Source organism: Carassius carassius, chromosome 29 (genome assembly GCF_963082965.1).
Source record: "Carassius carassius chromosome 29, fCarCar2.1, whole genome shotgun sequence".
Classification (NCBI taxonomy): domain Eukaryota; kingdom Metazoa; phylum Chordata; class Actinopteri; order Cypriniformes; family Cyprinidae; genus Carassius; species Carassius carassius.
The window spans coordinates 17,826,952-17,854,947 of NC_081783.1; the positions used below are offsets into that span (position 1 = coordinate 17,826,952).

At 35.5% G+C, this 27,996-nt stretch overlaps 2 protein-coding genes across 4 annotated transcripts in view; one reads left to right on the forward strand and one right to left on the reverse strand.

Annotated features, from left to right (window-relative positions):
- tbc1d2 (TBC1 domain family, member 2) lies at positions 1-18,552 on the forward strand. 2 transcript variants are annotated; one of them, XM_059516122.1, is made up of 15 exons: positions 1-151; positions 1,591-2,030; positions 5,429-5,576; positions 8,276-8,399; positions 9,572-9,681; positions 9,763-9,956; positions 10,038-10,421; positions 10,743-10,853; positions 11,152-11,324; positions 11,492-11,992; positions 13,145-13,265; positions 13,429-13,614; positions 13,829-13,950; positions 14,840-15,035; positions 18,417-18,552. In XM_059516122.1, the coding sequence occupies exons 2-15, from the start codon at positions 1,599-1,601 to the stop codon at positions 18,423-18,425; spliced, it is 2,811 nt and encodes a 936-aa protein (XP_059372105.1). In that variant the 5' UTR covers positions 1-151; positions 1,591-1,598; the 3' UTR covers positions 18,426-18,552. The 2 variants fall into 2 exon arrangements, with proteins under 2 accessions (XP_059372105.1, XP_059372106.1); XM_059516123.1 differs by lacking the exon at positions 18,417-18,552 and having other exon boundaries at positions 14,840-15,069.
- A 1,435-nt stretch (positions 18,553-19,987) lies between these two features.
- The window catches only part of LOC132109783 (choline transporter-like protein 1), a 39,779-nt gene continuing 31,770 nt past the window's right edge, over positions 19,988-27,996 (reverse strand). For both annotated transcript variants that reach the window (XM_059516124.1, XM_059516125.1), the window contains exons 8-15: positions 27,629-27,795; positions 27,345-27,531; positions 26,315-26,483; positions 25,341-25,497; positions 24,319-24,402; positions 24,086-24,223; positions 23,168-23,404; positions 19,988-21,743 (exon numbers count right to left, since the gene is read on the reverse strand). In XM_059516124.1, the coding sequence (XP_059372107.1) occupies positions 21,408-21,743; positions 23,168-23,404; positions 24,086-24,223; positions 24,319-24,402; positions 25,341-25,497; positions 26,315-26,483; positions 27,345-27,531; positions 27,629-27,795 (1,475 nt within the window). In that variant the 3' untranslated portion in view covers positions 19,988-21,407. The remainder of the gene's footprint in view (positions 21,744-23,167; positions 23,405-24,085; positions 24,224-24,318; positions 24,403-25,340; positions 25,498-26,314; positions 26,484-27,344; positions 27,532-27,628; positions 27,796-27,996) is intronic.

The following is a 27,996-nucleotide window of genomic DNA, read 5'->3' on the forward strand; positions in this document are numbered from 1 at the left end:
GATTTCCTTAATGCTGGGACTCGCTGAAAGAAATGAGTCACTGGTAAAGAAAGGAAGTGCAGCGGTGTGCGAGTTTAGATCTGTAAGTGCCACGAGACGCGCCCTGGACAGACACATGGAGTAAAGAACACTCCGCTTTTCAACAAAGAAGGTATGTGATTATTATCAACTATGTGCTGTAAACAGTGTGTTTCATTTCAGTTTATTTATTACGTGTGATCGCGCGTGTAAGAAAAGCTTTTGAGGAGAATGACTTGACTACGATACAGCGAAGAGTTTACCCATTTTATTTCATACATTAACATGCATTTTAATATTTAATGGTTGATAGTCCACTATTAAATAATATAAAATTCCATGCAACTTTATTGGAACTATATTTTTCTATTTGAATTAATAATTTTCTATTTGATACGAAGCATCATATAGTGTTTAATTATGTATTATTACAAAGAATTACCTGGAGTTGTACATTAATGAGCGTTGGTGATATGTAATTGTGAAATATCCCTATGTGGAAACTGAAATGAGGTAACAGCTGCGCATTGGCCTATATTGCGCAATGTTTTTAAAAATGGAATTTGTATCCCACAGAATGTATTGTTCTCCATGCGGCTACTGCTTCTTCTTTTTTTAGTGTGATAATATAGGGCAAGATGCCCTCCAGGACAAGATAACCTCCCCATTTTTCTTTTTTTTTTTTTTTCTTTTTTTTTAAGGTTAATTGTTTTAAATTTGTGTCCCTGGAAAACAGTTATTTGTGGCATTATATGTTGAATATTAAAGCTTTGTTTTTGTGTGTGTATTTGTTAATAAGAGATTTGTGGGCGTACTGATGTTTCTAGATTTAAAGAGTAAAAAATATTGTTTTTATTTTGAAGTAAAGACGATTTTGTAATTTTGGGGATTATTATTCTGTAATTCCACAATTTAGATGCACATTTCAGACTAATTGATTGAAATTACATGGTTTGAATTCAGTTTTGCTATTATGACATATTGTCAATAAAATAATGCACATGTAGCTATATATGAATATGCTATTTAATTCATAGAATAAATGTACTGTTCATTTTAATCTTTTACTAAGATTCTGCTTTGTCTGTCCTTAATTATTTATTTATACAACTAAACTGTCATAACAGAAAAGAAAATAGATCTGATTATATATTATTATATCAATTACAATGAGAAAATATAAAAATAATAAGAATATATAAGTAGGGTGGTAAAATTGATATTTCTGAATAATGTTACATTTTGTGTTATAACAACTAAATTGTTTATATTGGCAAATGTTTATATGTATATTTCTTCACAACACATTTGCTGCTACATCATCATCCAACACATGGTAAACTTATATCTAAATATGTTACAGTTTAAAAATAAATGCACATTATCTTGCTCTTTCATACCCTAATATTGATGGTGTTTCATTTAGAAATAGTGTATTATACATATCTACTACCGAAGCCCAAATGACCATATTTTTATGGTGTGTCTATGCTAATAGATGTCATTTGATTACTTGAAGAACATTTTGTCTGATGTTACTTATTTCTATATATTTCTGTATATTCTCTTTAGATAACCAGATGGAGAGCGATGGAAGCTCCAGCACACCGTCTCCACCGGACGTGCACGTATCTCCTGCAGATGAGTGTGTCGGCTCTGAGGAGACCCAACAACAGCGTTTGGGACGATCAGATGGGGCTCAGGATAAGAATGACACCCAGATCCATGCTGCTCTTCCTGATGAGACCTCTACCCCCCTCAGAGGGACACCCACTTCTTCCAGCACTAAACTATGTGGCTACCTCAACAAGCAGGGTGGACCTCTCAAAGCCTGGAAGTCCCGATGGTTTGTCTACGAGGAGAAGAGCTGTCAATTGTTTTACTACCGTATGGCACAGGATATCAATCCTCTGGGTAAGGTGGATCTGTCTCGTGCCACGTTCAGTTACCCGCTGCAGGAAGAGGAGGGAACCTTTCACATACAGACACCAGAGCGCACTGTCATTCTCAAGGTAAAGTAATCACATGGTTTGAAATAACAGATAAAAAAATAATAATTATTGTGAAGCAACAAAGGGTGACAAGCTAGGAATAGGTTGGTACAGTAATTGTGAAAAAATCACTGAAATGAACAAGGCAACTATAGATTATTTTAATTGAAACTCATTTTATTTAACTACACAATAACATAAAATAAACATAAACATAAACTTGAAGGAAAATTAGAAATGATGCCTTGGTTATTTACTGAAATAACAATTAAGTTTGTTATTGCTATTAAAGCTGAAAACAAATAATAATTAAATATAAAGTTGTAGTACTTTAAATATTACAAAAAGTAAAACCAATAAAAATGAGAGCAGCACATAACAATTACTTAAACTTAAATAAATTGACAGTATGTTCAAGAAATTGAATCACAAATCTGTATCGTCAGAATTTGTCTCTGCAGTTAACTTTGCAGTTGTTTGTAAGTCTCATTGTCCCAAAAGGGGATTCTCATTGAAAACTACTGTTAGTTGTATTACTTAAAGGGATAAATCACACAAAAAATGAAAATTCTGTCATGTTGTTCCAAACCTGTAAGAACTTCATTCATCTCCCGAGCACAAATTAACCTGGCATAGACAGCAAGGGAACTACCACATTCAGGGACCAGAAAGGTAGTAAGGACATCATTACAGTTTTTCTCAATTGCTTTGGCACATTTTTCGAAACAGTCTTAACATTCTCTAAACTGTGAGTGCAAATGTCACAACTGTTTGCAGCAACTTCAAAACTTTATAGCATGTCTGCAAAATGTAGTTACCCAAAACATTTAATTCATGCTTCAAAACCTAGTTATTGTGTCAATAATTTGGCCAAGGCCACCAAAATCTAAAGTATTTTTGTCATTTTGTGACCCACACTGGTCAAAATGTTTAGTTGTTTTTTCACCACAAAAGTCAACCATGAAAATTAAGGGTTTAAACAAAAATCTCATATTTATTGAGAAAAGTCAATAGTATGTAGAAAAAAAAAAGTCTATGAACATTTGTATTTTTACAGTGTTTATTTTTGTACTTCACGTGTATATACACAATACAAGTGTATTTACTGTACATGTAAAGTAACTGACAAGAGTTACAAGATTTCACTTTACATTTCATATTTGTGTATCACCACAAATACACAAACAACAAATAACATTCATGGGGAAAAAAACAAACAAACAAATTATTCTTGGTGGACATCTTGTCGCTCACGTTGGTCAGGCCAAAGATTTTCATCAACATAAAGCAATTTTTCGTCCACATAATTTTTCGTCCACAAAAACAAGAATCTGGGTCGTTTCATGTACTTCTAACTCCATGATTCTCTATGAAGAAACAAAAATGTAACAGTAAATGTATTTTCTTATGGGTTTCTGAAACTTACAGTAAAGGAATACAGGCATCTTAGAAAAACAGGAAAACTCACTAAGTGCACACCAATGGTTTACCTGGACATACTGGTACTGCAACGCCTTGACTCTCTCACTGTTCCTCTCAAATGGCACCTTATAGAGCTGTTTCATAGTCATCTGATGTCTTTTTAAAACTCTGTCTATGGTGGAAATGCTGACAGAATTCATATTTGCAAAGACATTATTGTCATTTATGATTGCACTTTGGTTCTCTCTTAGCCTGATGGAATTGTTGGCTATGACCATGTTGCAAATTTCTTGTTCTTGCAGTTGGTTAAATACTGCTGCTCTGCCACCAGCGCAAGGTTGTCGTGCAATTCTAGAGAATAAATAAATAGACTTGCATTTACCTTTACAATATTGTTGTTTATACTGTAAAAATACTTTACATACTGTAAAACAAAACAAAAAACATATTTACCTGTTTTCCCTACGAAAGGTTTGCACAATTGATGACACTGTGGACCTGTACTCTTCAACCAGCCTCTTCCATTGTAAAACCATGATTTATGACATGATCCACAAGTGTGGCTCTGATTTCATCAGACACTCTGACTCTTCTATTTCCACCTCTTCCTCGATTATTACTTCCTCTACCACCACCACGTATTCTTACACGCCTTCCAATTGCTCTTCCACGAGCATGTTGCTGCAGTTCAGGGTTGTGAACGTCCTCCATTCTCAAAAACTTCTACAGCAGTGATTGTGCTGTGGGCAATCTACATATATATATACGTATATATATATATACTCCCAAAGTTGATTGGTTAAATGGTTAAATGGTTGATTCATATTAGAGGTAATTTGCAATTAGATTGCGAATGCAATTAGAGGTCATGTGCCAATTTAGCAGACATTACAAATAATGTCAATGTCAGATATATTTTAGAATATAGATTCATGTATACTAATTATGATAATTGAATAGATCGTTTTGAATGTGATGGCTTACACAATAAAAAATGTCTGAGAAGTTCTGAAGTGTTTGACAAGTGTAAGTGAGAATCGAGTCATCAGTTTTGATCAACAAGCCATATGCAATTATTTGTTGCCCAAACTGCAGACAGTTGTATGTACTCTTTGCACACATGTGCCAAAGCACTTGCAATTTGCTCAGATCAATAAGAAATTCCAATCTGATGTGAAAAAGAAGCGAATTGTTCAGAGATCTGAACTTAATGTTTTGGGAAATAAAAAAATCATTTGAGAACTGAGCCAAAGCAATTGAGAAAAACTGTAAAATTATCTGTTAAATAGGTAAAATAGTAACTAATCCCTTAATGTTCATTTGTGGGTTAACTACCCCTGTAAATGAGCATATTGTATATTGAAGACAATACATCAAATACTGTCATTATGTATAAACACTTAACTATTTATTTATTGCACCACAATAATGAGCATTGGAAGAAATATATGTTTCTTTGTAACATATACTGAATAAATGCCAGTGTGACTGGGAATGCCCCGTGGAAAAAAAAAAAGGTGAAAGCAAGTTTTATGACTGAAAATTTTTTTTTTATGACAATTACTGATTTAAGATTAGCAATTCTAAAGGTCAGTTGCTTTTCAAAAACGAGATTGTAGGGTATAAATGGGGGAGGTATCTAATACTTTCTTTCTTTCTTTCATTCTTGTCTCCAAAGAGCTTATTATCATTGGGGTCAGACAGCTTTTAAAAGGGCACAGTGATCACATGACTGCACTTCATATTACACGCACCACATACTAAAGTATCAACAGAGAGAAAAGGCTGCTAGATGTACACATTTCGATAAAGTATAAAGTTCTGATAATTGGTCATTGGTTATGTTTTTTTCTTAATTCTTAAAATATGATCACCCTCGAGTCTCTCTTTTGACTGTTACACATTAGGGTTATGTATTGATGAACAACAGTCAAGCATCTTGAGTAAGACAACAATAGTTTCCTCTCAACAGTCTTCAAACATGATTTTGTTTTTAGGCAGCTAACAGGGATGCCCAGATGTACTGGTTGCAGCAGCTGCAGTTGAAACGTACCTTATACAGGGAGCAGCATGCTGAACATAAGTCCATATCCAGACCAGACAACCACAAATTGGAAAGCACCCCATTAGCAAACAACTGCCATGGTAAGAGCCTAACATCTTAGTAATAGTGAAACACTGAATACATGAAACTAAAAAAGACTTTTACTGCATCATGGAAATTACACTGTTTATGAAATATGATTTGGTTGAATGCACTTTATTTTTCCAAGTAAAGTTCAGTTGTTTGGCCAGTCATGTGATACTAAGTTAATAGAAAGTGAAAGATAATCAGAGCCACTCAGATCATGAGGATTATTCCAGGACGCTTGGAATCTGTGCACCAAAATAGTGTTTTAACTGACTGTTTCTATTGCCAGAGGAGCTACTTCCCCTTCAAACTGATCAGATTATAATGAAAAAAGATGAAAAATGAAAACTCAAAATGTTGCCTTGTTATAATTACTAAAATTAAAAATAAATTACATTTAAAACCTAGTAAAAATGTCAAAAGGCACTTAACAATGAACTAAAAATGTAATAAATACTATAATGATATGTACTGTATAGACTACTAAAATATATTCTAGGACCATTATGTTTTTAATTTTTTTGTTTCCTTTTTGTTTTGTGACAGTATTTTCAAGACAAATAAGCACATTTGTATCAACATTTTTATTATCAGAGTGTCACTTCATTTAACTTTGTTTTAATTATTATTATTATTATTGTTGTAAATCTCATTATTGTCAAAACTGATTCTCTTTAAAAATTACTGTAATTTTTGTATTTATTTTTTAATGACGGCAAATACTACCATAATGTATATACTTTTTTTTTCATTAAAAACTGAAAATATAACTGAAATACTTTGATTGCTAGAGTTACTTCACCTTCAGACTTTTATAAATTCTTCTTTCAATATTCTGACTGGGTGTTACACCCAAAACTACATCTGGTGTTCAAAAGAAAATAACAATTTCCCAAAATAGAGGCCATTGTTACTAAACAAAGTTACTAAACCATGGGCTCTGGATTATGAGCACAGTCCAGAGACAGAGACAGGAAGCAGAGTCAAGAAAAGAGGGAGGAAATCAGCAGATTAGCTACAAGGGAGCTGCTAAAATTGACCAATCAGATGCCACGCCACTCTGCAACAATGTTATAGTTAGTCATCATGATCTGTAGCCCCAGGAGGAGGCTGCAAAAGCTCACTCTGATTTTTCGTTTGATATGTCATCAGGACTCATTCGGTCTCCAGACAGTTTGTGCATGTACTGTCTACCCTCATTCTGTTATCTGTCTTAGCAGAAGGGTGTGGAGACATGACTGAAAATGTTACGCAAACTTCAAGACAACATTTAGCAATTCTGGAAAAAGGGTGGGATGGATATTGATATCCATCTGTTTTTTTTTTCATTATACACTACATCTCTAAAAAAAATAAAGAAAATTATAAAAGTGCATGGTCACTAAAAAACATAATATATGGTTTTTGAAGTTTGAAATGTAATTTAAACTGATTTTTGAGGCACCCAAAATGTTTGCCATTTAAAGTGGAAATGTGGCAGCAGTACTTTGATACTAATTGCTTTTTAGTCTATAACAGCTATATCCAGATAACTGGATTAATTAATGAATTAATTGCAAGTTGTTCCCTGTCTCTTATCTTTTCCAATGCATAAATGCATAATTTCCAGGAATCCCAAGTATACAGGGTTGTGCTTCTCGTGCTAAAAGCACATTCATAACTTACTTTCACAGCCATCCCCTTCCAACCTCAGGCTGTGGTATCCAGGCATTAAGCAACAGCTTTCGAATAAGAGTCAAATGCAGAAAAAGAAGAAGTGAAAGTCTGAGCAGCTGAATCTGTAGAAAATCTGGAATATTGCATCACCAGACAAAGACAGACAGTATGGATATTTATTTATTTTTTAATCAATGCTAACTTGTGGTTAGCATACAGATCTTTTAAAGAGTACTTATGTGATAATTAGACATTCCAGGCATGCTGGGACATGTACTGTACCTCACCCTGTGCTAAACAACATTGTTTTGTTCTGTCATTAGAAAAAAGGCAGGCAAAGCAAGATAGAGAAGAAAACAAATACAACATTGTAATGAGTTTTTTATTTTCTCTGTCTTACTCTACCATTCAAAAGTTGGGGGTCAGTAAGATTATTTTTCTTTTTAAAGAAATTAAGAAATAAATACATCTATTCTGCAAGGATTCATTAAATTGATCAAAAGTGACTACAATTATACAATATATATTTCAGATAAATGTGTTTTCTTTTTTTTTACTTTATATTCATCAAAGAATCCTGAAAATAAATGGTTTCCACAAAAATATTAAGCAGCACAACTGTTTTCAACTTTAAAAAAAAAAAAAAAAAGAATGTTTCTTGAGCAGCAAATCAGCGTATTAGAATGATTTCTGAAGGACCACGTGACACTGAAGACTGGCGTGATGCTGAAAATTCAGCTTTGCATCGCAGGAATAAATTACATTTTAAAAAATATATTTATATAGAAAAGTTATTTTACAATTCTCAATATTACAGTTTTATTATATTTTTATCTAATAAATGCAGCCCTAAGCATAAGAGATTTATTTTCAAAACATAAAATCTACTGTGATCCCAGCATAAAAAAAATGGTTGCATGTGTTTCTTACCAAACAATTAAGAAACTCATTAAGGAAATCTCATTATCTGAAAGCATGTTTTGTTATACTGGTCTAACAGATGTATTTAACGCAGTGGGTTTGCTGCTGAACATACTTTCTGCCTTCTCTTACACAGCTGACTTCTTGCCCATAGTGAAGACACCTTCTGGCCTAGTGGGTGAAGAAGCAGCCAGTCTGCCTGCACCTGGGTTAAACAGCCCACTCAACATGTCAATCAAACATCCACTCATTGAGCTGCAGTGAGTACATGTGCTTATGATGTTTACTCTGTCTGTTCTCACAGAACAGATGGGATATTACTTACAGTCTGCGTCAGTGCCTTCCAAAAAAACTGTTTTGTATTTCTTTGAATTTCTGTAGAATTATTATTTTAAGGAAGTTAGACCCACAAGCATATATGTCATTTCCTGGGATGTTATTTTACACAGTGGCCGCGTTGTTTTATGTTCTCGTACTAGACAACATCAGATAAGAGAAAACAGTTATGGGATTTAAACCTGGTATTTTAAAAGGCAATACTTATTTTAATAATAAACCAAGAAATATGGGCTTGTTTTGTTCAATGTATAATGTGGGCATTGTACCAAATAACTGATCTAATATATGATTAGGAAGTAATATTAGTTTCACCTCTGTCTCAGTGAAAGTGGGAAGTTGCTTCTATTTCTTAATAAAACACATCACGACAAACACTATTTCATCGTCATCTTCAATGTCAAACATTATTAAACCGATTACATAAGCATACAAAGGAGCCTGTAAAAAAAATAATTATCAGAAAAATTCTGAAGCATCGCTATTGCTGTTACTTGCATTTACTTTTGAGACTGAAACTAAAAAAATCAGCACTTGACTTACACCAAGTGAGCTATGGGCATGATACAAATCATAAGGTTGGTGCAGTTACTTTTAACCATGTAAAGTCTGACATATGAAATAAGAGTCAGAAAAAACTTGTATGTGTGTGTTTTGTTGAGTATTATATTTAAAGCATCAGATTTTATGACTCATACAGTGTGATATAGGAGCATTTACATCTCTTATTCGTGAAGGGGAAAATAACAGACCCAAACTGAGGAAAAAATATGCAATTTGTTGCTGATGAAGGAATTATACATTTTGATAGCTTGTAATGGTGGGAGTTTTTAGAATTATACTAGAATACAACAAGCTTGTTTACAACAGGTTTTGCAAGAAAAGTTTGATCATGTTTATAATTTACAGGCCTTAGAAATTTGCCTATCAAATAGGCTATAATCCAGTAGAGATTGATTAGACTTTATCTTATGATTAATAAGATGTGCATTGCACAATTAAAACCTACAAAGAGACCAAGACATCCCTTTTCTTCCAAAAAATAAAGTTATTATTGCTAATCAGTTCTTCAGTTGTTTCTCTGTTTGATTTATAGGAACACAATGCGCAGTTTCCGTAACCGGCACTCACAGGAAATTAGACAAAGTGTTTTCCATATTGATGACTCCACTGACAAACAAAAAACACCCTCATCTAAGACATCCAGTAAGTACCACAACTTTCTGACTAGAAAAATAATAAACTATTGTTTCAAATTAAAATGCTCATGGCCACCATCCTCCTTAGCTTTAGCAGTTCCCACAGCCAGTTCTTCTCAAAGCCCAGAATCCCCTTCTAATGCCAGGTCTGAGCAAGATCTCTCCACCATTTCAACAATCAGAAAGAGTAGCAAAGAAACGTCCAAATCACTGGAGCTCAAGGACACATCTCGACTTCAACATGAAAAACTTTACCTGGCAGAAGAGGTCAAAGCGCAAAAGGTAAAGTGAGAAAGTTAATAACCTCTTCAGATTCTCATATAAGATTAATCAACTGAAAGTCATATATGTATGTGTTGTCAGGAGTTGGTGTTGCTGTTGCATAAGGTGCTAGAAGCTGCTCAGCTGGAGAAGCGCACCTGTGCTCAGTTCCTAGCCTCTGAGGGGGAGCAGGAGCGCTTGGAGCTCCTCAGACACGGCGAGCGGCGTGCGGCCGAACTGCGAGACCATCTGGAGTCCCTGCAGCAAGAGAATGAAAACCTGCGGAGGGATCTGAACCAGAGGGACGCCCATATCGCCGAACTCCAGGAGAGTGTCCAGCTCCTGATGTACAAGAATCAGGCCAAACAGGAAATGATATTGAAGCTATCTGAGAAGTTAGCAGTCTGTGGGGAAGACCAGCATTGCAGCAATGGGCTGCGGTCAGAAGCCTTAAAACAGCTAACAATCGAGAATGAGAATTTGAAAGTGAGAAAATACAGCATTTTTACATACAAATATATGGTATTACAATATATTTTTCTATATTTACATAAAATATTGTTATCCTTTTTGTCAGTATTATTTTATTATATACTATATATATATATATATATATAAAATATATATATATAGACTTCTATAAAAAAAAACCTACAACAAAACTTACCAACCCCAAACTTTTGAATATATATCTAATAATATAACTGTGCATTTTTTATGAGCAGTTTATCTACATTTTATGCTTCTGAAATGACTGCACTAAGCAACTTTACTCTAAGCCCAAACATGATCATATCTCTATTTCAGGATGATTTGAAGGCATATAAAACTCAGAACCAGTACCTAAACTCTGAGATCTATCATCTGACGACACTTTGGAGAAAAAGTTGCGCACAGGAGCAAAGTCTGATAGTAAAGGTACATTATTTTTCAGTCAAGGTTTCTTGCACCAGAAACAGATACATTTTTGCTACTGTCTTTACTCTTTTACTGATTGGCTAATCTAAACACTAAATGGCTCTTCCTGAACTGAGAGAATAGTGTTTTGAAACTTCTATATCAAAATTATTACATTACATTATTATAATATACATTACATTTTTATAATATAAGCGCTTAAAAATGGGTCAGAGCCAGTTGCGATGGTAATCTGAGATAGTAAACATCAAGAAGTGTTTGAAAGTTGGATTTAGTGTTGTTACTGTGTGTGTGCCAGTGTGCTGTTCTGGAGGCCAGTAGCTCTCAGATGGAAAGCAGATACCTGGAAATCCTCCAGAAGCTCCAGGAGAATAAGGAATTGAATCCAGAACAGAGAGAAGCAGTCAAGAAGGTGGTTAAGGATGCAGTTCGGGCAGACCTGAGCACTGCTGTCAAACTAAACTCAATCAGGTAAACAGTCCCATCAGTTTACCCCAAATACAAATTCTGTTCACCCTGTTTTTTTCGTCTGTGGAGCCTTGCTGTCAGCAGGCCTTAATAAATCACAAACATTTTCCCATAAATGTTTGTCAGAGTTCTATTTATGTTGGAACTCACAGTTCCCCGACATTCCACAGGGACTACGATGAATATGGATTTAGGATTGCAATGGACTATAAAGTTGAGGACCTAAAGCTCCTTGCTAAGATCCAGGGCCTGGAGATCCGATCCCAAGCCCCGCTAAACCAGGAGGAATGCGATGGGCCATTGTTGGCTCGTTGCGCTCAGCTCCTGTTTGGACGCCCTGAAGGAGAACTGTCTTCATCCACAGAACTAAAGAATCACCTCCGGACGGGCTTACCACGCGAGTACCGTGCGAGGGTTTGGCGTTTTATGATACAGACTAGGACCAAATCTCTAAAAGAGCGTCATCCCGACTGCTATCAGGAACTGTGCGAGAAGAGCAGAACCTCGCCTCACCTGGTGCCCAGACAGATCCAGCTGGACCTGGATCGTACGCTGACCTCCAATCAATACTTTTCTCCTCCTTCAAGCCCCTTGATTCAGAAGCTGGAGAGAGTTCTGCAGGCGTTCTCTTGGCAAAACCCCACCATCGGCTACGTGCAGGGACTCAACAGGTAATTAGCCTCCATAGACATAAAAGAGATTTGGCTTTGATTAGAGGTGATTATAGAACTATTGTGAGTAGTACAAGTAATGGCCTGTCACAAGACCTATTAGACTAAACAGGCCACTTTCTGTTAAAAAAATTAAAATAAAAATAAGGTGTGAATTGGGTATGTTACAAAGAACAAAAAAATGGCAAAAGCTGAATAAGGTTTAAGACAACTATTTGAAAATCTGGAATCTGAGGGTGCAAAAAATCTAAATATTCAGTAAATCGCCTTTAAATTTTCCAAATGAGGTTCTTAGCATTGCATATTACTAAACAAAGGTTCCATTTAGATATATTTACAGTAGGAAATTTACTAAATATCTTCATAGAACAGGATCTATACTTAATATCCTAATGATTTTGGGCATAAAAGAATAAATGATAATTTTGACCCATACAATGTATTTTTGGCTATTGCTACAAATATCCCAGTGTGACTTATGACTTGTTTGGTTGTCCCAAGGTCAAAAATTTGCATAAAAATAGAAATAAATAAAATATAATAATTTTATACAACCCGAATTCCGGAAAAGTTGGGACGTTTTTGAAATTTTAATAAAATGAAAACTAAAGGAATTTCAAATCACATGAGCCAATATTTTATTCACAATAGAACATAGATAACGTAGCAAATGTTTAAACTGAGAAATTTTACACTTTTATCCACTTAATTAGCTCATTTAAAATGTAATGCCTGCTACAGGTCTCAAAAAAGTTGGCATATCTTATTTATTACATAATTTATTTATTGAAACTTGCTGATTTTAAGTGTGGTCTCAGATTCTCTACTTACCAAAGCTATGTGGTAAGTGACACAAATGACATGCAAAGTGATAAATGCCTCGTGTGTCATGCTGAACACGTGCTCACAATTTCATACCATAACATGTATTGTACTGACATCTGCTGGTCATTTGTAGATCAACAACATTCTGATGGAGGGTACCTTACTAGTGTCCAGTTTTTTGAGTAGCAATTGGGAGGGTTTTGTTGTGAAAATCTGGCAACCCTGCTTACAGGCTAAACAGAGTTAGGTGTAGGTTTACTGTGAGGGCCACAATATCTATATGCAAAAAAAAAAGAAAAATAACACCATCAACGCCACTGTGTGCAGACTGGCAGCCATTGCGCTGCTGATACTACAGGATGAAGAAGATGCCTTCTGGTGCTTGGAAGTGATTGTGGACTACATCATGCCTCCCCATTACTACACTAAAGACCTGGTGGGCTGTCAGGTGGGAGCTCCATATTAATCCTAAAACTTGCTGTTTATTTTAATGGTTCAGATTTTCAGTCCCAGATTTTCAGTATGGTCTCAGCCTATTATACACTACTGTTTTTAAATGTTTGGAAGCAAGTATTGAAATATTTTTCACTTTCTTCTTCCAATCTCTCCAGGCCGACCAGCATGTGCTAAAAGATCTCATGTCTGAGAAGCTGCCTCGACTCACGGCTCATCTGGAAGCGCTGAAAGTAGACGTGTCACTCATCACTGTTGAATGGTTTCTGGTGTTGTTCGTTGACAGTCTGCCTACACGCATACTCTTTAAAGTATGGGACGCCTTCCTGTATGAGGGCATCAAGGTACTGTAAAGCATTCTGGGGAGATGCTGTCTAGATAAATACCTGGGACTCTAATAGTTTGAGCTTTCTGGATATTCCGCTGAATATAACCCTCATTTTGACTCTAATCCACTTGTGTAAAATACCTACATTTCCCATCATTTTCACAAAAATGACAAGCCTACAGGCCAAATACGAGGACACAACATTGAACCAATTCCCTTATGTTTCACAGGTGATATTTCGTTATGCATTGGCTCTTTTCAAATACAACGAGGAAATCATCTTAAAGATCAATGACAGTGTTGAGATGTACCAGTTTCTCCGCATCTTCCCCTACACCATTGCAGATGGAAGGTAAGATGAAGGATAGCAAATGGAAGAAAGGACAGAGTACAGAGTGTGAAAAAAGAGCAAGAGTAACATAAAATATACATACAGAATACCGTACAGTATATATAATGACCTAACATGCTCTTCTACAGTATGGAATAGTAATATTATCGTGCATACGATGCATTCTAAAAGTATTAAAGCATTATACAGTAAATTTACTCATGCCTTATGCTATAGGATATAATTATTATTCATGGTTGCAACTTTTAAGGAGTATAAAGAATTTTCAAAGACTTTCTAAAAGACTTTACTCTGTAAAGATATCAGCAGGTATTATAATGTATTGTTTGTGATAAGAAACAAAGGACAGTATATTAATAAGCTTTGTAACCAGAACACATTTTACACTATCAAAATTGCATGATCAATATATATTTTTACTATTGTACTGTAATTTAAATAGTATATATTGGTCCATCTAAATTTATACCTGTTGTATATGTATATACAGTAAATATTACTTCATAAACGTGCTACTAATTCCACAGATCTCGGTTTCTCTCTGGAGCTCCTGGTACTGTAGACAGTGAAGCTATTTTTGCAGCAGTCAGACATCACCATATATAATTCATTGAGCCATAGTAAAAACAAAGCAGCCTGCATCTGTAAGAAACAGAATATGGGTCAGATGCCTCTGTGGTGTGGCTATTTTAAAAAGTATTCCCCTGATACTGTGCACACACCTGCTCACTCCTGTTTCCAGTGCATGGCATCGTTTCAAAAAAACAATGAAGAAAAGCTGGCTTGGGGAGAGTTTTTCTAAACCACAGGTTTCTGCAGGAAATAAACAGAGCAGCTAATTCGTCGCTGGAGTTTCAATCTCAATATACCTCGTCTTTCTCGTCCCCAGGAAGCTGACAAGCATTGCCTTCAACGATATGAACCCACTGCCCATGAAGCTGCTACAGAACCGGCGCGCCGCACATCTGGAACGCCTCCACGCTGAGATTAAAGAGCTGGAGAACTTACGGAAAGCATTCAAAGCTGAACAAGTCCAGTGCAAAGACAAAGAGCTGGACACCCTGGCTAGTGAGGACGAAGAGGAGGTATAAGATATCAAACATAAGCTCTTGATGCATGTGCTCAAACCTTGAATGCTGAGTGAAAACACTAAAGAAAAATAACTCCTCATCATTTATTCACCCTCATGTTTTTCCAAACCCACAAGTATCAGTTCTTTATCAAGTGAATGGAGATGGCACAATAAATTAATCTATGTAACCATATTCCAAGTCTATATAATGGGTGGCTAATATATGATGAGGAATAGACCAAACACAAATATCATTTGCTAAAACAAATCTTTCCATCAGCTACTTTTTAGTGCCTTTATCAGAATGATATGAAGGTGAGTAAATGATAGCAAAGACACTGGATAAATGGTTTGACCAAAACTGTCAGTTTATCAGCAAAAAAGCAGCACTGATCTTAGTATTAGGCGTGTTGAGGACCTAATTATTTGGTCTGATATGAATGTGCAACTACACTACTGTTCAAAGGTTTGGGGTCAGTCAAATTTATAATTATAAGTTCATTAAATCTTCAGTTCTGCAGGGCCACATTAAAATGATCAAAAGTGATAGTAAAGGCTTGTCAAGTTTTCCACTGAAATATTAAGCAGCATAACTGTTTATAACACTGATAATAAGAAATAATTTTAGCAGCAAATCAGTATATTAGAATGATGCTAAATTATTCAATTTAGCCATCACAGCAATTCAATTATATAAATATATATAAAAAAACAACGGAAAACAGGTATTTTACATTGTAATATCATTTCACAATATTGCTGTTTTACTGTATTTTTTTAATCAAACAAATGCAGCATTGAGATTTTTAGAAAACTTACCACAAGCTTTTGAATGGTAGTGTGCATGTAACGTCTTTGGCAAATATTTGTTTTTAAATTGTCTTTTATTGTGTTGTTGTTTTTTTGTATAAAAAAAAAATGGTTGTTTCTACTATGTATATATCACATGCAAGCCTATATTATCAGCATCACGCAGAGTTCACAGACTAATATGATATAAAAAAATGCACATAATAAAAAACTTTTAAAAATAAACGTTCACTTCAGTTTGTCTTCATATTGAGGGTGAACATCTGACACATCTGAAGAAACATTGTACTTTTTTTCCCCCATTTTATTACTTTAAAAAACAGGATACGTATGAAATCATAAATATAAAAATCAAACAAATCAACAAAAACTTAGTTCAGTGTTACAAACAACTTTACTGCAGGTAAGAGCTATAGCTAATATCACACCAGAGGAGTAAACTGATGTATTGCCCATCTATAACTGTGTCCGATAACAGAATTGGTCTATTCCCCGTGTGACACGTGTGAACAGAAGCACAGTTTCCCAAAATAAAGAAAAATACACTCACAATCTCATCTCGAAAAAAATCAAATAAGAACAGTGGCTTGTCGCATAATAAAGCTATTGTTCTATCAGTGTTAAGTCACATGTATTCTAATGCCAAACGGTTCACGTTCCTACAAAAATGGCTCATTGTTTTAAAGAGTTAGAAAAGTCCCAGGTCAGGAGCATGCAGGTCGCGTGTGTGTGTGTGTGTGTATACAGTGGTTATGGGTCTACTAGCTTGCCTCTAAGCACAGCTCATCTGTTTCGTTCTAATACACACTGACAGGACGAGAGAAGTCACGGCTGATACTGAGATGCTTTCAGTGATTTAGAGAAAGAAGAAAAAGGCTGCAAACAAAGACGAAAGCCAACCGGTTTTCCACCAGGTAGCAGAAGAGAGAGTTTGTGCACTTCTTACATTTCCTTTTGTGCACATTTGGCAATATAAAGTGGAGTTGTGAGCCAAAGCCGATGTCAGAGGCCAAAAAGATCCTGTTCCAGTGAATATGACACAGGAGTCTGTATAAAAAAAAAACCTTCTCAGGCAGTAAATGCTCATTGTAAGTTCAGTTTTCCAGTCCAAATCCTTAAGCTGAAACCCGCCGAGTCCAAAGAACTGATCTTAGCTGGATCTTAGTTCAGCATCAAAAGATGTATCTCACAAAAGCTTTTTTTTTTTTTTTTTTGCATAAACAAAACATTTTTAGATTTCTTTTCGCATTGTTGTGTGTGTGTGTGTGTGTGTGTGTGTTTTAAATTTTATTTGTATGCCGTTAAATTACATTACATACATTTTGTTCAATTACACAAAAAATATTTTGTAATAATTATATAGTATTAGGCAAAACATTTGTAAAAAATAATTACAGTAATGATAATTAAGCACATTTCCCTTCAGATTTTCCTGAAAATAATGTCACAATCACAAATAACCTTAATGGGTCTCATTTTCTTTATGCAAAACATTTTTTCCATCCACGTTTTTGTGAGATTCACCCTAAAAGACAAGTTCCACCATTCATCTTGAAAACACAACCTACTTCATCAAGTTCATGTTACCTGATAATACTGTGGGTTGCGGAACCAGAAACTGCAATGTCAAACATTTAAAAGACAATTTTGTTGACAGAGAAGATTTTCTTTAAACATTTATGAAACATCTCTATATTGAATGCGCTATATAACACGGTTTTAACTATAAATGTTTTACAGCTATAATTAATTCATCTTTGTGTTTAATGTATGCCATCTTAGTGCAATATTTAACATGCTTTCAGCATAAGTTTTGTGTGGCAAATGTTAAATCTCTTAAGATTTTTTCTTCTTAATTCATGCTCATAATAACATAACTCTGATACACTGTGTTCATTTCTGAACCCTTCCCCAAAAAATCTCATTTTAAGATAATTAACAACATTTCCCTCCAATGCAAGACACAAAAACATGGAATAAAAATGATAAAGAACAACAATTCCTCAGTCAGTATTTATCAATATGTAACATGACATTCAAAACATCCATACAAAAACTGCACACATCGATTTAGCTAAATCGGACATTTGTTAGAAAACAAAAACCAATAGACTGCAGATTCCTCTGTGCGTAAATTAATTATAAATATTCTCTTCAACACGCACTGACAGATGATGGGTTAGTTAAATTACTGTGAATGGTTAGATCTGTTTAAGGCTTATGAGCTGTTTGTTCGGCACTCAACTAGTCTGTGTAATCCAGCAGGGGGCGACATTCACTCGATTGGTTAAGGCAAAAATGCAAGTTTCATGTGACTCTTCTCTTTCACTGCACTAGCAGAAAATAAAACTGTTTCCTTTCAAGATACTTTGCATGAGTAGGAAGACTTAAGTTTGATGCGGATATTAAAGTCGGTGCCCCAAGACATCTTGCTAGATAAAGACCAAACTCTCCATTGGTTGCAAAGAATCAAAGCGAAAGAGAACAAATATTGTGCTGTAAAGACAACTATGTAAAAGTTAACATTGGTTCATTTCTCCCAAAAATGGAAATGCAACATTTCGCCCCCCCCCCCCCCCTAAAGGTTGGATGAAGAATTGCACCCAAGGAGAGCTCAGTGCTTTATGCTGTGGATCAACATCAGGGATGCTCATGCACTTAATTTCTGTTGAGTGAGGCAAAGTCATGTTACTTTAACAACCAAAGACAATGTCCAAGCCACGTCGCAGCACCAGAATTGCCCCGCTGCTGATTTATGAACAAGACTAGTCTTGTGTTTCTGAAGTATGAACTGTTTTGAATTAGCTCTGAAGATAAGGTACACATCAAAGGTTCGGAATTATTACAATTTTACAATTATGGAAAGAATCTCTTATTCTCACCAAGGCTGCATTTATCTGATTAAAATACATTAAACACAGTAATACTGTAAAATATTTCTATAGTTTTAATATATTTTAAAATGTAATTTATTCCTGTAATGCACAGCTGAATTTTCAGCATCATTACTCCAGTCTTCAGTGTCACAAGATCCTTTAGAAATCATTCTCATCATTGTTAAAGTTGAATATGGTTTTGTTGCTTCATATTTTTGTGGAAACCATGATAAACTACTATACAAAACATCTGAATTAGAAAAAAAACAACTTATCAATGGTAAAGTTGTGCTGCTTAATTTCGTTGTGGAAAACATGATTACATTTGACCAAGTTTCTTGATTGATGAATAGAAAGTTCAAAAGAACAGCATTTATTTTTGATCAAATAAATGCAGCCTTGCTGAGCAAAAGAAAGTTTTTTCCAAAAACATTAAAAAAAAAAAATCGTAACCATTCATATTTTCTTGTAGTGAAACTGAACTGTTATTGTATGTTTTATTTGTTGTTTGCATGTGTTTTTTGCTGTAATTTCACTCATACTCATAGTAACAGCAACTGTGGATTGTAGTCAGAAACCATTCATGTCTTCCTCCCAGTTTAAGGTAACCAGAACCAGTTTCTATCAGCACTAACAGTCACTTTTTCAGTTGACTTTTACAGTTTTATCGCAACTCAAAAACAAACTAAAATTACAACCATTGGAGGGAAACCAACCAACCAACCTTTACACACAAATAAAATACAAGGACAAGACCCTCATTTTCAGGCATGGTAACGTTATTTTAGTAAAATAACACAACCGAGCATTTAGTTTTTTTCTATTTTGAAAATTAAGAAATAAAAAGCTTCATTATTTGAATTAAATGAAACAAAAATAACAAGTGCTGCACTGCAGTATGTGGGTTTCTCATAAACGCAAAGAAAACCAATTAAAAAAGGTTTGTTATGAAAAATTGACATAATAAAAACAGTGATTGTAGACATTATTAATACTGTGTTTCACTAGATGGCAACTGTTTTTTTTTAGTCTTATAAAAAGGACATCACTACGAAAAATGCATCAGGCTTTTTAAAATATGCAGCGCTCCAATATAAAGTGCTTCATTACATTGTTATTTCATTGTTTTACAGTTTCTTATTAAAATATTGTATTCCCTGGAGTGAAACCATAGTAAACATGTTACACATTGGTAAAAATAAACATTTTGGAATGTCTTTAAAAAGTCCCATGGGCTGATTTTGGTCAAGCAGAGCTTGTCCCGGGACCCTACAGGAAAGAAACACGTTATTAGTCTTGTTTACTCCTAAACAAACCTACAACTCATCAACTCATCTGGATCTGGAGGAGTTAGTACAGTTCAATCAATTTCAAGCAACAGAATGCCAAAAAATGGGTTACTTTTTTTTTAAATTGCATCACAAAAAAGCAGGTGTGAGAAGCATGCATATGGAGCATACGGCTGTTATGATGGAAACCAGATTCTCAGCCCTAAAACACATCAACACTATTCATAGTAACAGAATTTCAGGAACATGGGAAGTATATGGGTAGTTGACAAATGTATTGTGCACTTTTAAATATGATAATGAATTTCTAAAGCAACTGCATGTAGTTTTGTGTATTTTTGCGACTTCTGAGTCCCCTACAGCTGAGTGGAATTACAGTTGTATTTACAGTGGATAACTGAACATGTCCATTTGTTGTTGACATAAAAAAATCCACACTTTCTGCTGAATTTCGTTTCCTGCTTACCAAACATACATACTCCCATAGCAGACACATGGAATGTTTTTGCTCATCAAATGAAAGTGGAGCCTAGTTTGTGCAAAAAAAGTATTCATGTAGCTTCATAAAATTACGGTTGAACCACTGATGTCACATGGACATTTTTAACAATGCCCTTACTACTTTCAGGGCCTTGAATGCATCTATTGCATTGCTGTCTCTACGCAGGGTAAGAAAGCTCTCAGATTTCATCAAAAATATCTTAATTTGTGTTCCGAAGATGAACGAAGGTCTTATGGGTTTGGAATGACATGAGTGTGAGTGTTTTTTGGGTGAACTATCCCTTTAAATAAAGCATGAATTGTCAATTACTGAGTGATCAGGGTCAGATGGTTTTCTTTAAAACTAACTAGACATCCTACAATAAACTGACTATTCATTTTGTGGAAAATCATACAGAAATGATTAACATTTCATGTAAACAACCCATATACAGTCAGTCCTAATCTCATGCTTCCAAACAAACTGTTTCCCTCCTGACCCACTTATAATTCTAATAGTGAAACTGCATAATTTTCCATTGTTTATCCAGAAAGCAAGGAGTCTTGTGGTTATCAGCTAATTTGCTAATTGAGAGTCGTGGAAATATGAATATGAATATCAGCGTGAGAGATAATGTCTTTATTTTTCTCTACTCTTCTTGTTTTTCCAGCTTGGTAGTTTCAATTATCTTTCCTCCAAATAGCAACATGGTGATTTTAAGGCAATGGATATATAGTACAATACAGTTTATAGCTGCCATATGAGTTCAAGACAGTCAATAAAAAAGAAGAGGCAAGAATGGAATGAAAAAAGATGAAAAAATAATTATAATCCACAGATAGAAAAATAGAAGTTCATGCTCTGTTAGTGCGATGCATAGAAAGTATAGATGAAGTGATAGATGGATGAAGGAGGTGAGGAAGCGTTAGTCAGCATGCAGCAGCAGCCACCGGTGTGTTCTGGAGCAACGTGACCAGGAAGAAGAGGGTGGACGTGGGCAGGCAGACAGACAGGAAGATGATCATGTCTTGTGTGAGGCAGAGCACCAGTGTGTTCTCCGACAGGACCCAGTCCATCAGCACACACAGCAGCAGGTAGTACAGGTGGAACTCCTGCAAGGCCTGCCACTCCGCCCCTGCCACGCCCACATCACCACTCACCATGGCCTTAACCTCCGTCAACTCTACCTCTTCCTTGGGACGGGCACGCTTGCTGCGCCCCCGCTCCTCCATCGCCATTGACCTCCTGCTGTTCTCCACAAACTCCTACAGGAGAGGAAAGTAATAAATCAAACTATAGTCCAGTACAACTGCTTCCTAGAGGCTGTTGTCACACTCGGTTTGATATCTTAGTCTGAAACCCACTATCTCTGCAACCATTCGCTTGGGTGAACATGCAAATCATATCTCAACCCCAAAATAATACAAGTAATAAAAGATTATTAGCTTATGTAAGAAGCATTAAGACCTTTAAATGATAATTAAGCAAAAAAAAATTCCCCAGATTTTCATTACTGTAACGTGAAAAAAAATCAAATACTGGCAGAACAAATACTGTTTCTTAATCACTATAAATTAAAGACAGAACATACTATCAACTTGTATAAAGCACATATAGGTACGTGTAAATTAAATACATAAATATAAATTGAAAATAACTAGAATTATTTTTTTTTTTAAAAACATCCAACATGTAAAACATCTGGATTCATTATCTGCTGACAATTTGGGGGAATATAAAAAGTATTCAAATATTATTAAAAAGCAATGGTTTTAAAACGTGTCTAAATATATATGTAAAGCTTAATTTAAGAAAAAATGGGGTTAAATGTCTGTTTGATGCAAGATGCCTTGCAAGAAATGCTTACAGTAAGATATTTTATTTGGAATGTTGAAAAAGTGATTATTTAAAAGCATTTACACTGGAAACAAAATATTGGTTTACAAGAAAAAGAATTCACTCAAAAATTGCTAAAAAAAATTTGTAAATTAATTACAAAAAAATTAATGTATAGCAGATAGCAGATCACTTCCGCAACTTTCATAACAACTGCAAATTCTATTCCACATTCCTTGCACCAGAAGACCATTTTCAAGCAGACTAGGCTACAGTTCCTCAGCATCCAGCTCGAAAACAGCTTTCCCACCAAAAACGTGCTGAAATAGAGCCAGTAAGTGCAGACTGAACAGATATTCTCACCCAAAGCAGCTCTGAGAAAGAAAACAGCTGACGTTCCAAAGTTAGTTTTTTTGCTACAACCTTTACTGCTAGCGACTTCGCATTTCTGAGCTTTCTGTGCAGCACCCCAAGGCTCAAACCTTCACCTTTGATATCTCAAAGCTGTTGGCTACACGATTTGGCTGACTATGTAAAAAAGTAGAAAGCAGCTTTAGAGGAGTGCACAAGAAACCACCCTTGTGAGTTTTTCCCCTTGAAAAATCAACGAGCTTTTCAAAACAAAAGTTGAAAGTTGTCCAAAGAGAATATCTGGGACACCATCTGAATCTTAAAATATTAACGTATCCAGGCCAGCAGAGAGCCTGCATTCAAAAGACGAACGAAGCTACTACACAAAATAGAAACGTGACTCAGATGGCAAGTGCGCTCTCAACACTGAGACTATTTATGGCGTGCTGATCCAACAGTAGACATGAGAGAATTGCACAGATTCTCTTCAGCGGTGACTCACCATCAGGGCCTTGTCCATGTAGAACTCCCCCCCGTGTGTGCCGTTGTTGTATTTGGTGTCGATGGCAAAGCAGAGGAAGAGCACGTCCACCACGATCTCGAAGATGGACAGGAAGCAGTGTGCCACAAGGAACGCGAACAGACACACGATGATGAGCGGCAGGACCCACTCGGTGTAATCTCTCTGATAGTTCAGCGCTAACACCCCAGAGAACGCCGTGCACGCCACAATCAGGATCTGCACGGGGAGAAATATGCACATGATGATGTGTCTTTTAGGCTTCTTAACTAGTTCATCCAGACTTACTTTGAAATCCAGCTTCATAAATAAGATGGTTGAAGTGACTTATCCGTTTAAAACATGGTGTGTTAACATAGGTATACTAGTCAAGGCACATCAACACAACCAGCATAAACCAGGTTAAACTACCATATACTTGTCTAAACTTATTAAGTTGAAACTTACTGTCTAAACTTATTGCTTATTCTTGAGGCTTTTAGTGCATGTCTGTTGAACTTTTGGACTTCCTATTCATCAATCAAAAAGCTTGAAAAATTGTATCATGGTTTCCACAACAAAAGTGTTTCAACATTGATGATAATAATAAGAAATGTATCTTGAGCAGCAAATCCGAATATTAGAATGATTTCTGAAGGATCATGTGACACTGAAGACTGGAGTAATGATGCTGAAAAATCAGCTTTGCATTAAAGACATAAATTACATTTTTAAATATATTATAATAGAAAACAGTTATTTTAAATTGCAATAATATTTCACAGTATTACTGTTTTTACTGTATTTTAATCAAAGAAATGCAGACTAAACTGCATTATTCGAATAACAGTTTAGCTGGCTGCCTTTATCTTTTTTTTTTTAATACTTAACGACCACTATGAAAACTCATCTGTCTTTCACCTTGCCCAGGAAGAGAACACAATCTCCAATGGTGTTGATGGTTGCCACCCTAAGAGCGTTTTCCACCAGGATCATAAAGGCGTCGCGGGCCGAGGTGCAGAAACTGGTGCTGTTTATGGCCGTTGCCGCATATGCATTCTTGAAACAGATCGCAAAAATTAATACATCAAACAAAAAGAGCTACAATTTCTACTTCAATTTGCACTGTATGAGTTATCCATCGACTAACCTACCTGATTCAAATAATTGAGGCACTTCTCCAGACACCACAGACAGCAGATACAGGCCTTCAGCATGCAGCGTGCACAAGCGTTTTCCTGAAACAGAATCAGAACGAGCGCAAATATTTTCCACAGTGCATGTCTGATGCACATTTGTCAGCCTCTTGCTTTATGCTCCAAATCTGCCTCTTTAAAGCTGGCACTGTTATCTATTAGAGTTCATTATATTCCCAAGATCCCCAGCCATATATCAAGTAAATGATACGTCACATAAGTGGAACCCAAGAGGACAGTAATAAATTGCTTTCAGTACTATCTTCAAAAAATACCCACCCAACACACCAAGATAATACCAAAATAAGTATGTAGAAGAACATTTTCAGACAAGTAAAGTAATGATCACCTGACTGCTGATTCAAAAAGCAAAAGCCAATTCAATATATTTTTCCACTTAGCTTTTAGCCACTGCATTATTCTTAAAAAGGCAAGTCAAATTTGAGCCCATTTACTTTAGTGATTTTATTGTGCATTATTTATTAGTAAACACCATTCTAAAGAAAAAAAAAACGAAATTGTTCACCCAGGATTACTATTAATAAAATTAAAACCATAAAAAAATGAAGATTTGTATTTCTTAAAATATAATTTAAACATTAACTAAAATAGAAAATAGAAAAAAACTAGTTTCTTTGAACTTGAAGTATTAAAATAACTAAAACTAATAAATAAAAACTATATAGACATTCAAAAAACTGATAAAAAAAATACAAATAACACAATGAGATTACTAACCGTAAAAACATGAAAATAAAATCAATTCTCAACCATGAAAACATTTAAATACAAAACTCATAGTAAGCATATGATCTTCCTAATGTTAGTTAATTGTGTATGTAATAGTCCCAAAAACTCTAATGAAAACTGTTTGCCATCAGCATAAATATGCATGACATCAGTTAAGATTCTTGCAACGAGAGAGATTTGCAATTTAGATCCAACAACCCAAGGACACGTCAAGCGAACTGCCTCCCTACCTTTCCTTTGAGTTGGTTGTGGATGTACATGAGAATGAGGCGTGGGATCTTGACGAGGGTGATGATGAAGGAGCCCTTGGCCACAGTGCCCAGGTGATAACGCACCAGCCGCAGCACTGATGACAGGATGGGCGTCACCGGGAGTTTGGTTTTGTCCCTGCATTGATATGAAATAAATTACTGCAAAAAAAATGCAGTCTTCTTTCCAGGTGGCAACTGTGAGCTATTTCAAGAACAACTTCATGAATACAGGATTAGTTAAAGAAAAGTACAATTATAGGCTTATAGTTCAGCCAAAAATAAAAATGTGCTAAAATGTAGTCACCCCTTAGGCAACAAATTTGCATAAATTTAGCATTACATCATTTGTTCACCAATGGATCCTCTGCAGTGAATGGGTGCCGTCAGAATGAGAGTCTAATCAGCTGATAAAAGCATCACAATAATCCACTCTAGTCCATCAATTAACGTCTTGTGAAGCAAAAGGTCCAAAATCCATTAACATATATTTTAGCCTGAAGCAACGGTTTAAAGTTATACATGGAGATAAACTGGAGTTGTGTGGATTATTGTGATGTTTTTATCAGCTGTTTGGACTCTCATTCCGACGGCACCCATTCACTGCAGAGGATCCACTGATGAACAAGTGATGTAATGCTACATTTTTCCAAATCTGTTGAAATTAAGAAACAAACTTATCTACACCTTGGATGACCTGAGGGTGAGTATATTTTTAGCCAGTTTTCATATTGGGTGAATTATTTTTATACGCAAACTCAAGCAGACAGAAATGTTAAACGTGCCACAACAAGGGACTCAATTCTAGCCATCTCTGCTTTTTAAAATGTGATCAAAGGATTTTATATATATATATATATATATATATATATATATATATATATATATATATATTAACAGCATCGCCTTTAACAAGAAAAGAGGTATTTGAGGGCATTTCCACAAAAAATACAGACCTTGTGAAATAGTAGGTTACCACCGCACCAGCTACGGTCATCTGCTGACAAGCAAGGATGAACTCACTGATCCAGATCAGTCCCACTGCGTGGTACCAGGTCATGTACTGCAGCACTCCTGTGAGCCTGAACTCAACCAGCCCAGTATCCTCGCTCTTCTCGGGGTTCCCTGTGAACATGAGTGTACGAGTGCTGCAGCCTGAGATTACACATTTAAAATGAGAACGAGATGCACATGCAAAGTCGGTTCATTTGTGCTGCAGTATGTAAATGTCCTACATTATCTGTACTAAATGACTTGAACAGAAGGCTTGCACACATTACGTCTGAGAAAAAAGCTAAGCAAAGCAATTCCTAAAATTGTTCATATTGTTCATATTTTTTTGCACATCTTTACTTCAAAGTATGCGTTAAAGTTATTTAAGGGACAACCAAATATAATTATATGATGAATGATAACAGACTGCTTTTAAATAAAAATAACAAACCTAATACCTTGAATATGTTTCCTGAAGTGAAATCAGACATCAAAACATTATGATGTACTGTATTAGGAAAGATAACTTTTTAATACGTTTAAAACCTGGCAAAGAATGTATTGTGACAATAAAATAATAATAAATGAATAAATCAGAACAAAATAAAGATTACATAAAAAAATTTAAAAAACTAATGAAAAACAAAATAAAATAATAAAAAGAAAGAAAAAATTATTCGAATTACCAGACTGCTCCATGCATCCGATTGCACTATTGTATATATGTTGCACTTAAAATGCAGATCCATTATAGAATGTGCAATTAGATTTCAAGTTTGTGGTTTAATGGATATTTAAACCAAAAATAATGAGAAGTCTGACATCATTTACTCAAGTCATGACTTTCTTTCTTCAATAAAAACAAAATTAAGTTGTTAAACAAAATGAATGCTGTTTTTTTCTCCATACATTACAGCCTCCATACAGCCTAACTAATGAAAGAAGTTGATTTTTTTGTTTTATTTTTGAAACCCACAGGAATCTTCATCTCACCAGTGGTGCCGAGGAAGAGGAGGACCATGATCCAGTAGACCCAAAACAGAGAAAGAGCAAGGAACGTGCAGAAGGGCTGCAGTGCCAACAGTGGCAGGTGGATAAACACTTTTCCCGCCACGTGGAACAGGGCGATGGTCAGAGCAACCCTCTTTCTCATAAACAACATCAGAAGCAACAAAATTCCCTGCAGGAGCAGAAAGATGGAAATTAGCAGCATGACACAGCAAAAACACCAGCCTGGATCTCTTCATATTTCACTTTCCATTTCTCTGAGGGCTTACAGTGAACACGGTCGCTGAAACAGCGTAGATGAGCAGTCCTTGAGCGTGGTTTTTGGTGTTCTTCATGCCACCGTTGGGTTTTTCTGTTTCTCTCAGATCTTTAGTCGTGGTCTCATTCATTGTCATTCTATAGTCTATGTACAACCACCACAGAGCGCTGGTACCTCCTGAGAAAAGCCAAGAACAGACGTCATATTCACATTCAACACTGCAAAAACAGGTGTAAACCTAAAACCCAAACTTTTAATGATGATTCAACTTTGTGTGAGACTGCATTACTGTGCATCCCTTTGGAACAGACACATAGCTCTGGCTGATATCAGTTTTGTCTGTTTTTCAGGCAAAAATACTATTTAAAACACAATAAT